Consider the following 11,311-nt stretch of genomic DNA (forward strand, 5'->3'; position numbering starts at 1 on the left):
CACTGCTTCCTTTTCTTTCAAAGGAAAAGAAAAAGGAAATTGATCCGTTATGTAATGGTAAGACTCAATTGAAATTGAATTGAACGGCACGGAGGGATAAAGTGGAGATAATGTGAAGCTGCTTATCAGCAGATGTGATTTGTGGAAACATGAACCAGCATCTCTTGTCCTCTGGCTTTTTTTTCTCTTTATCTTTCGTCTGCTATTTTTGTGTCAACCTGTGAACCTTCATCATCCGATTCAGTTCCCAAACTGAACATTGATCACAGGAGTAGTCATCTGTACACTTTTACTGTGGTGCTGGCATGTGTGAGTGCTTATATATTTTTGTGCATAGCTTTCGATGGTCCCCACTTAAGGGCTTCTAGGGCATTAACAGTTGCTTTTAGGGTTAGAATTAGGTTTGGGTTAGTGTCCTCAGATAGAGGATAAAAGTACAGTGTAAGTGTGTGTTTGTGAGAGAGACACAGATAGAGAAAGAGAGAGAGAGGCATTTAAATCGACCTCTCTTTTTTTAGCATCAGAAAATCAATAGTTTCTCAGAGTAAAAACAAAGCACATGTCCATTCCCCACAGTTTGCATCTATTGGATTTTAGAAAAGGCGACATACCTATGTAGGTGTAGGCATGTGATTAAAATAAGTCAATTTATATTATATCATAATTATAGTTTTTACAAACAATATAACTATATCGTTTAGGGTTAGGGTTAGGGATAGCTGAGGGGTCTTTAAACTGGTAACCCTCGAACTCATCTCACTTAAAAATGGACGAGAGAGAGAGACAGACAGACATGGTAAAGCTAGATGGTAGAGAGAGAAAGAGAGAGAGAGAGTCCAGCGTGCAGCCACAACTCCACTTGCAGAGGAGGGATTTGGCAGATCTCAGCTGGTGTGCGTGTGCACGGATGTAAACCCTCCTGCTGTCTCCAAGTGAACGCACAGATGACGAGAGGACGCTGGGCTGGTGGATAGAGGAGCTCCACACACACAGCTCCACACACCACAGTGTCATCTCTGCTGGAGCCATGGACGCGCTGCAGGCGGAGCATGCTGGAGAAAACCCGGAGGAGAAGTACCGCGCTCTGGCCTATGACACGGCTCTGAGCACCCTGGTGGCGGTGGCCGTGTACGTGGTGGTGAAGGTGAGCCTGGACGGCCTCAGGACGTGGCGAGCCCGGATCTCGGTGCTCGTCGTGGGCTCGGGACCCGTGGGGCTGGCGGCCGCGCTGGTCGCTGTCCGCTCCGGGAAGGTGCTGAAACTCACCGTGCTGGACGAGCGGTACCGCAGCGCGCTGCTGTGCCGGCCCCAGCAGATCGCGCTGGATCCCCGGAGCGTGAAGTTCCTGCTGGGACTCGGGGTGGACTTTGACAACATGGAGGGCTGCTGGCACGACGAGCACTTCTTCACCAGGATAGGCGTGTTCCAGGAGTACCTGCTGAGCATCCTGGAGCAGAAGAAACAGAAGGTGGAGGTGAAGGTGCAGCTGGGAACCAAGGTACAGCTGTCTCTCCGATAACATCTCACACTCTTATGATTCAGTTCAATTGTATTACTGACAATAACTCCTCAATTCATTTGTCATTACTGCTCTCTTCATCTCTATCAGACATATATTTTTTGTGTACAAATACTTTGTTACAAACTGTTTCTTCAATGTTGTAAATACTGTTATTTCACTCATGTTCTCAGTTACATACAGCATCTATTGCACTTCTGTGCGTCCCGTAATAGGATTCTTTGGTTGTTTTGCCTTACTCTTGTTGAGGGTTAAGGGCAGAGGATGCCACACCTTGTCAAGCCATAGGAGACAAAGTGTGATTTGTGAATATGGGCTATACAAATAACATTTGATTGAGTGGTTGATTTAAATGGTATGCATGTAACAAGTGTTGTACCAGTTCAACACAATGCTGAAGAGAGGTAAATAATCCCCATGCTCTATTCTCAGCTTTACATAGTGCTTTACATAGTGTGTCGTACAGGTTACATTTTCTTTCAAACTTAAATTGATCTCATGCAAAGCCACCGATCTGGAAATTATGTGTGATCACTTTGTAAAGAGGAGACACTCACACCAGCTCATTCTGTAATGGCTTCATAATCTGATCCTCCCTGAGTTACAGCGGTCAAAGAAAAGAGGGCTGTCCGATGGATCAGCAGTGATGGTGACAGAGATGTCTGCTCCCCGGTCTCCTCCATCTCTTATGTGAACCTGGTCCAGGCTTTCTCTAGCTCACTCCTTCCTTTTCTGACATTTGAAAAGCCTTTTGAATTTTTTGTGTTGCTTCAACATGAGCCACTTTGCCCTTTAAAACACCCGAAAGAGACTCATACTCAGTTTCCCTGTTCACACTTTACAAGCCTTCTTCAGGAGCAAGCCATTTAACACTTGGCTTTCCGCAGATCTATTTTTCTTATTAACAGGCATATATATGTAGGTCTGATATTATATAATTCCTCCAAAGCTTATACGACATTGTATAATATTAGACTGAAAGCAGGCTCATCAGTGGAAATAACCTGTTATGTAAGCTGACCTCAAACCTGAGGCAATGGGCCATGTGGGATGTAAAAGACTGAATTTTAGTAAACACCTTCCAATCCAAGCGTTTTACAGCATCTGAATAAGACATACATTCAATTGTTATCCTGTTAGAATTAAACATGTTTCCAGAAAGGTATTTACTAAGGGCACCACCTGTCATCCTAGTGTGTTCAGGCAGATACCCGATTTTCCGATATCAGATTAATGTTGATCTAAGCATGATGACAAAATAACAGATGCTGTCTCTGTCTTATTAAAAAGTTTATAAGATACCCCTTGCTGTGGAGGCCGGCAGCATGAGAACAATAACATCTCATTAATCGTCTCTCCTCCAGCCCGACCTCCACTATAGGACAAAGAAACCTCTAACTGAAAAACAGTGACTCAATGCTTGTTTCATTGCTGCCCCATTAAACTTGAGCCAAAGCATCACTGAGGATATTGAGACGGGTTTTTTATTGAACTTTGGTGTTTTTTCCTACCATCAATTATACAGTAGTAAACATAACTAACTATTAGCTGTACACTTTTATGTTGCTACTCTTCTCTCTGCTGTCATTCCTGTTATCTGTAGCTAGCCTGCCTAAAACGTCATGAGGTGGAAGACAGGGTCAAGAGGATCTTTGATCACAACAAACTTAAGTTGCGTTCAGATTCTCTGCCGAGTTCTCCATTTCCTCTTGAGTAGACAGGACACTGGTGTTTGATTACTTTTACCCCCCTCCAAAGATCTGAGCATGTAATATCACCTGTTCGCTGCAGTCTGAATGGATTAAATTTAGATATCTGTGGCTCTGAGCCCTTACAGACCCTGCTAAGGCCCCTTCTTTTTCTTCCTTTCCTCCCCGTCAGTCTGTACCCACCTCACTTTGTCCTGCTCGTTCTTGTCCTGTGCACAGACAAGTGCCTGGTGTTTAACTGAGGGGCAGCAGTGCACACAGGCATAATAATAAATCTCTGTAAGAAACGCACTGCTGCTAAGACAAGTACAGCCTCTGGAGTATATTGTAACAGCTTGTATGGGGATAATACAAAACAGCCCATATGTCTCTGAAATGAATACACAGTGGAAGAAAAAGAAATCAAATCCTTTGATGTATAAGTTGTAAAACATTACTTTTCGAAGATTTATGTTAAATGAAGGAATCTAGAAAAAAAAGGTTTCCCAAATTTTTTATATTGATGCTCTAAACCTGTAAATTGTTACAATTAATCACCAATTACCTATTTTTTTAAATAATTATACTGACAATAAAGTAGGTTATAATAATGTAGGTTTATATTGTCTGAGCATTGTGATCCTGATTTCACAAAATACTGAATAAACATCTACAATCACACCCACCTCCAGCAAGTGGAAAAATCAACATTTACAAGTTTTGCTCCAGCACAGTAAATGCATTTTGTTACGTTCTTCCTCTATTAATAGCTTGACTCCCTTTCAATATGAAACCATGAAAACAATCGCGTTTTGTTTGTTTGTTTGTTTTCTTCCTGTTGTAGTTCAGTGAGGAATACCTGCGCCGCATCCCTCAGACTGACTGGCCGAGTGTGATCGTGGTGGCTGACGGGTCGTGCGGTGACTCCTGTTCGGTGCTGGGCATCAGCTCCGACTACACCGTGGATTCCTGCCATGCCTATGGAGCTAATGCAACAATAGAGAGACTAGACCAGAGACAGGTCATTGCACGTGCACACACACACATGCATGCACACTCGCACATGCACATACACTAACAGATGCATACACTCATGTGCACACACTGAGGCAATAATCAAATGTTTGCCGTTGGAGAGAATGAAGGAGTGGAAACAGGATATTGCAGTGAAGGTGACTATTCGCCCTCATAAAGCTGATCGGAGCAAACAGTGATGAGGACCTTCCAACAGCAGCTGAGCACAATATCAGGTTTCTCATATAAACAGCCAGATCTCAGCTGGCAGGCTGTTTGGTCCTGTCACAGTCAACCCTGGCAACATTTTTGATTTACTCATTGAATCTGATAAGAGCAGCTGATGGAGGCAGGCGATGACCACGATAAAGCTCTGGATTCATTGCGTCCCCCTGCTGAGACTCATTATCTGTCCCCTGGTGTGAATATGAATGACGATATCGACACATCAGCTGCACTGTTTTTCACGCGTTGCATCAAAGGTCATTTGTTATTATATAGGCAGATGGTTCCTTGAATGATGACTCGGTGTCACTGCAAGATCCATAAAAGACTGAGTAGATAAATAAGAGACATCTCCACAGAGTAATCGCCTCTAAAACTGCCCCTGAAATAATTAAATTAATTATTTCTTTGACTGTGGTAGTATTATATCAGCTTTAGATTGAGACATAAAATAGAAAATGAACCAAGAAATGTGTGATATATGGAATATGGTTTACAAAAGACCAATCGCCCTCTGATGATGAATCAGCCTCTGGGGGCAGTGGCTGATATTTTGGGCCTTCCTGTGTAGAGAGCAGGTATCTGAGCCAAGACTCTGTACACGTTTACAGACCGACTAGTTTCCCTTATCACACAAGTCAAATGTTTTTTTTAGGGCTGGGCAAGTTAACTAGTTAATTACGAGTTAACTCATCACTTATTTAACTCAACTAATTATTTTATCTCGCATTGACTCAGGTTTGATTATTTATTGTTTTATTGTGAAAGTCAGGCTTTTATTTTGTGAAAGTCTGTTACTGACTGCTGCGGAACCGGAAAAAAGAAAATAATTGGCGGATAAACAACCATGGATAAGGCTACGGAGCTTTTACAAGGCCATTTTCATTTTAAAGTCCTTCCAGACGGCGGAGTCGACAGAACCAAAGTTATTTGTAGCCACTGCCAAGGTGAATTTTCTTATCACCGGAGTACTTCCAGTCTAAAATATCACCTAAATGCAAAACAGACAGTTGATATCAGCAAATCACTCAACGAAGCAGCGAGCGGAGCGAGGCTTCGGCAGACTAGGTTAGACGCAGGGAGGAGTATACATTTTTCATAACGAAGAGGATAACATTAATGCCCTGGCAGTGGCATTGAGCTTTAACTTTGTATTTTGCTATTTTGTTAAATTGAGATTTACACTGAATATTTTATTTAACTGCTACTGTATTAAATGATGATGTTAAAAGTGTTTGCACAACAAATGTTATGGCACTTTCGTTCATATGGCAGAACGTTGAAAATAAAATTGCGCTATACACTACTTTTTAATTCATTATTGGATTTTGCGTATACAAATGCGATTAATCGTGATTAATCAGGGAAATCATGCGATTAATCGCGATTAAAACATTTAATCGTTGCCCAGCCCTAGTTTTTTTGTAAGTGTTTCATGTCCAGGAGACATTTTGACTAATCTCTATAAACGGTTGTCTGACTATGATTGCAGATAAATTGAAAAACAAGATGAATTTTCTGCCTTCCACACAGACTGCTTACTTGCGGGCAATCGAAGCCTGCTCAAACGTAATTGGTGGCACTAGAGATGAAGACCAGACTCTTGTCCCTCACCTCCAGATTCTGCACATTCACATGATGAAACTGTTTATAGAGGTTAATCACAGACAGCCTTTGGTCGCCTTTTACTGGCAGGAGACAGATGTAATTTACAGCAGCGGCCTGCTCCTTGTCATTAACTATCTGTATAGAATCACTTTTGTTGATGACAGGTTGGTTTTAGGATTATATACAGTGGTAATCTGTCTGACAGGGAAGATTAATTTGGAGAAATAATCACATTGAGGTGAAAAAGTCCCCAGGCTAATATCTAACCAATACTGAACACAGATATCATCTCCCTTGCTGTTTTATGCCACCATAACCATTGATATCACATTCTCTTCTGTGCCTGTGTGGCTGCCTTTTATTGGCCCCCCGTCTCCTGTGACTGTTTCCTGTAGTGATTGAATTTACCCCTCAGGATATGATCTGGTCAGGCCCGCCGTCCCTTCCATCCCAGTCTGCGCTCCGCTCCCTCGCTCGTCTCCCTCGGCTGCACTAACCACTGTTTCATCTCACGTGGCTGCTTTGTGACATTAAAAAGGAAATTGATCAATTCTGGCTCGAGGAGAAATGGGGCAGTCGATGCAAGATTGAGCCACTGAATAAAAAAAACAAGCCATTCTTAATCTCCGCTCAAGTGACAACAGCCCCACAGGCAGGGACGGTGTGTAGGTAATGCTCAATGTGTTTTTACCACAAAGCTTCATATGGGACATGTATGTTATGAAGTAGACCGACTGTGAAGATTTATTGCTTATTGTCTAAATGATGATATCAAAACTGATGGTCACTGATTGTCTCTGAATATTTTTACCACATGTAAAAATATCACCTCCGCTAAGGACGTTATGTTTTCACTCCTGTTTGTTTGTTTGTTTGTTTGTAAGCAAGATTACACAAAAACAAAACCTTTCTTTAACATAACGAGAGTCATTATGGCCCGAGCACTGACAGGCACTGACAGACAGTGAGGCCCTATTGAAATTGTACTATTTTACTACAGCCTTACTTAAAAGTTACTTTTTATATTTTTGGATTTTAGATACTGGATGATTTAACATGCTTTAAAAACCTATTGTTAGAGAACAACCCAGCAGTTTCCAACATTTGCTTCTGACGCCTTAATAGAATCACAGTGTGGGACACATTTGATTTAATATTATTCTGATTTACATTTACATTTTAACAGTTTTTTAAGGGAATAATTCATGGGTCCTGGTGAAAAAATAATCAGGCAAATTTAGGGAACTAATATCTATGAGTGCGTGAAATTTTGTGCAGGTCAATTAAATTCAAGACGACTGTCTGGCCTTGGCAGACGTGTGAGCGTACAGAGTGCCATTCAGGTTTATCATAGCATCTCCTCCATCCTTCTGCCCTCTCTCATAACCTCAGGTCCCCACTCCTGAGATCCGTGCCCACAGTCTCTACTTTGACCTGTCAGCTTACGGAGTGGAGGCCCTCCGAGAGCACCGGAACCCCACCGCCAAGCCCGGCTTTCACCTGAAGATCTACGGCACCTTCAGAAACCGCTACATGGCCCTCGTCTGCCCCACATCGGACACCAAGATGGTTCGCTTCCTCAGGCACACGGCCAACTCTTCAGTGAGGCTCTCCATAAAATCATTTTTTCAAAGCTTTCAAGTGCTGCTCTCTATCGTTGATGAGGTGTGAAGGCTGTGAAGCTGCGTTTCCATGTTAACTCCAAAGAGGCCACAGCGTCGTGATGCATATTCCTCACTTTTCATTTAGCAAGTGGCCTTTGACTGTAATATTGTGGGAGACCGTGTGTGTCTGTGAATGCATGTGTGAGTGATTCTCTGTGTGTGTTTTCAAGTCTGTGGACCCACTTGAGTTTGAGTGTGTCGGAGTCAAAGAGAGATAGGAGAAGAAAGTAGACCTCCCCCGGGTGTTTATATGTGTGTGTGTGTGTGTAGAAGCCATCTGCACCCTGCTGTTACACATCAGTGAACAAACGGAGGGCGGCATTATTCCTTCCTGTGCTGAACACCAGGCGGCTGGTGTTTGATTTAATCTCTCTATGTTTCCATGTGAAGTACACAGCTCTGATGATGAGTAGCCTGTAGCCACAGTCTGCAGCGTAGTACTCACTCACAGGTTTGAGGCGGAACCCTCCTTGGAACGCGAGTTGCTATGTGGGCGGCCATTCAGATGCACTGTTACTTGGTAACAGATGACTGTGCAAGTATGGGTCGAAGAAGAGCAGAGCAGAGGGACAGAGCCAGAGACGCTGTTGTCACTCAATATCCACAATTACTGTGGAATAAATGAGGAGGCACGAAGCAACACAAGGACTCATTTTCATCTCCAGCTTTCATACTGCAACGTGAAAAGATAACATTCTTTACAGAGTCATCACAGATGGTAAAATGAACAGGATATCACTTACAGTACATGATTTAAAGATGAAGCCTAGAACTACAGCTAATGATTATTTGTGTTATTGATAAATCGTATTATTATATCCTTGAGTAATCAGTTAAATGTTTCATGTATGAAAGAAACAATAATGCGTCAAAACAACGCCTGCAAATTGCTTGGTTTAATCAACCCACACTTAAACAGCCTAATCTATGCAATGTTATATCATGTGTACCAAGGAGAAGCAGAAGATTATCACATCTCAGCAGCTGGAACCAGAGGAGCATTTGCATTTGCTTGAAAATAATGATTATTTGTCGCGATAATTGCAGATTCATTTACTGTTGATTGACAGTTGATGAGTGATCTTTATGTTTTTGGGCTCTAGTTTGCATTGGATGTGGGATCAGTTATGATGCAACCTTCCGTGCATCTTTCTCATACCAATGTTCACATGAAAATGTTTAAAGGGATCAACTTCACAACAAGTTTATGTTCAGTTATCACAGTTGCAAATACTAATGTGTAAATGTGATTCTATTTATGGGAAGATGATGTCATGGTGAATTGAACTATAAGGTCTTTTAACTGTCCCCGTTTTGTCGTCCAGATCATGAAGAACATTTTCCACCAGTCCTTCAACGCCTACAAGACGGACATCGAGCCTCGTCTCAGCGATGTGACGCACCAGCACATGCAGTGCAGCCGCCGGCTCTTTGAGATCCAGCTGTCACACAGACGCATCAGCGCTGCTTACATCGAGGGGGACAACGTGGCGGTCACTGTGGAGGGGGAGGCGGCACGAGTCCTCAACTTCGACACAGGTACACGTCTGTGAAATATTCCAGTTTTTACCACGTAAGAATAGAAGGGGACATTTGCCTGAAAGCACAGTATTGTTTTCCATTATATGTGTACAAGTAGCTGAAGGTGAGACGTAACATCAAAGGTCCCTTTAGCTGGAAAACAGAGCCCTTTGAATAAATGGAACAGAGGGAGATGCAAATGAAAAGAGAGTATATGTCATTTTTATTCATGTGGTGTGTCTGTGTGTGTGTGTGTGTGTGTGTGTGTGTGTGTGTGTTTGTGTGTGTGTGTATTTGTGTGTGTATTTGTGTGTGTATTTGTGTGTGTTGATGATAGGATGACTCATTACTGCACTCAATGGCCTTTCGGCGGTCTTTATGTATATGTGCTGTTGTGTTTTTCATCTCGACCACAACTGTGACTTCAAGGTTATACAGTTCAGTCTTTCTCTGTAAAATGGGGAACAGAACTTCTCGTTAATATGTGGTGTGCAATACTGAGATAAATTTAATTGGATGTGTGTATAATGTCTATTCTTCCATTCCTTTTCATTTCCATCTTTTCTTTCCCTCTCCTCTCCTCTCCTCTCCTCTCCTCTCCTTTCCTCTCCTCTATTCTCCTCTCATCCCCTCCCCTCCCCTCCAGGTTGTGGGGTAAATCTAGGTATGCGTGGTCTGGAGTCTATGGCGTCGTTCATTTACAAAACAGCCACCGCCGTGGACCAGAACGATATTCTCGAAGCGCTGTCGGCGAAGATGCAGCACTCCAGACAAGTGGCTGAGACCTTCAGGCAGACGGGCCTGGCTGAATCAATGTATGAATCCTGGTGAATGCATAACAGCAACTAGTGGAAAGTGCTGGTGGATCATCGATGTTTACAAACGAATGTTTACATGAATCACGAGTCTGAAGCTGGAATGAACCACTAATGGTTTCCCGCTGAATGGAGCTGAATGAGCAGTGAACAGCTGGATAATGGATGTAAACGTGGCCATAAGTCTTTGTGACGTTCAGTGAATAGATCTGCTCTTAAGGGAGAATAGATATGGCTTCATTTTTCCATATGTGCTCTTCTGATTTTCAGCTTACAAAGCTTGATAATACAGGAAGAGATGTATAAACTCTAACAGCTGCAGTGAAACACTAACGGCTGCTTTGAGTTTTAATGCACTGGATTTGTCTGTAAAGTGTTCGACTAGTGGGAATGTGGAAACTCTGTGCTCTTCATTATATTCACTACTGTCATCTTCTTCTTTTATGAGGGAGAGAAGTGACTGGATTTTTCAGAACTGGTTCAATTTGCTCAGTGGACAATAAGGGAACACGTGTGTGGAGTCATATGACGTGAGGATGCAGCTGCTCCAGAGTTATATCACCGAGCCTTTTGTCTTTTTGTTTGTTCGACAATGTGCTGATAATCGCGGTTATTATGTTGTGAGTCATTTGCTGTAGTGGCTTATTTTCTGTGCAACTTTTATAAATGAAGATTTCAAAAATAAGGGACTGGAACAATATTATGGAGAAACTGTATTATTATAGATGTATATTAATTATTCAAATTTTCACTTTTCTTGTAATAATTTTCTCAAGGGGATCTGAAAGGACATTAGAATGACCCATTTTTAAGTATATTATTTCAGATGAAGGAGACTGTGCTGACGACAATGTCCTGCTCCTTTTGAAGTGCCAATAAAGATGAACACATCGATTTAATAAGAATGATATGGATCTTTACACGAAACCCCTTTCATTGGGTTAGTCTTAGATAATATTTAATAAGTATCTGATATCAAAGTTAAAACAAAGATGATAGTAAGGTCAGAAAAAAACTAAGAATTTATTTGAATTATCTCAATTGTTATGATTCGTATCAAGCTGCTTATATTACAATTTTACTGTTTAGCCATTTACCAATGTAACATAATTTGTCAATTAAGATAAAATAATGAGTTGGAAAATAACAGACTGAGTTTAATGTTATTGAATATATGTTAATATATAATTTCCCTAGAAATGGTTCTACTATTACAGTTTGAAAAACCCTGGTACAGACACAGTTTTGTCAACACAC

The 11,311-nt window shown here is 41.8% G+C and overlaps 1 protein-coding gene across 1 annotated transcript; it reads left to right on the forward strand.

The window, feature by feature from the left end:
- Window positions 1-900: 900 nt before the first annotated feature.
- Window positions 901-11,040, forward strand: si:dkey-234i14.6 (uncharacterized). Its single transcript, XM_061076638.1, has 5 exons — window positions 901-1,498; window positions 4,052-4,228; window positions 7,447-7,656; window positions 9,044-9,257; window positions 9,886-11,040. The coding sequence occupies exons 1-5, from the start codon at window positions 1,028-1,030 to the stop codon at window positions 10,068-10,070; spliced, it is 1,257 nt and encodes a 418-aa protein (XP_060932621.1). The 5' UTR covers window positions 901-1,027; the 3' UTR covers window positions 10,071-11,040.
- The last annotated feature ends 271 nt before the right edge of the window (window positions 11,041-11,311 follow it).

The sequence above is a fragment of the Limanda limanda genome, chromosome 8, assembly GCF_963576545.1.
Source record: "Limanda limanda chromosome 8, fLimLim1.1, whole genome shotgun sequence".
NCBI lineage: Eukaryota > Metazoa > Chordata > Actinopteri > Pleuronectiformes > Pleuronectidae > Limanda > Limanda limanda.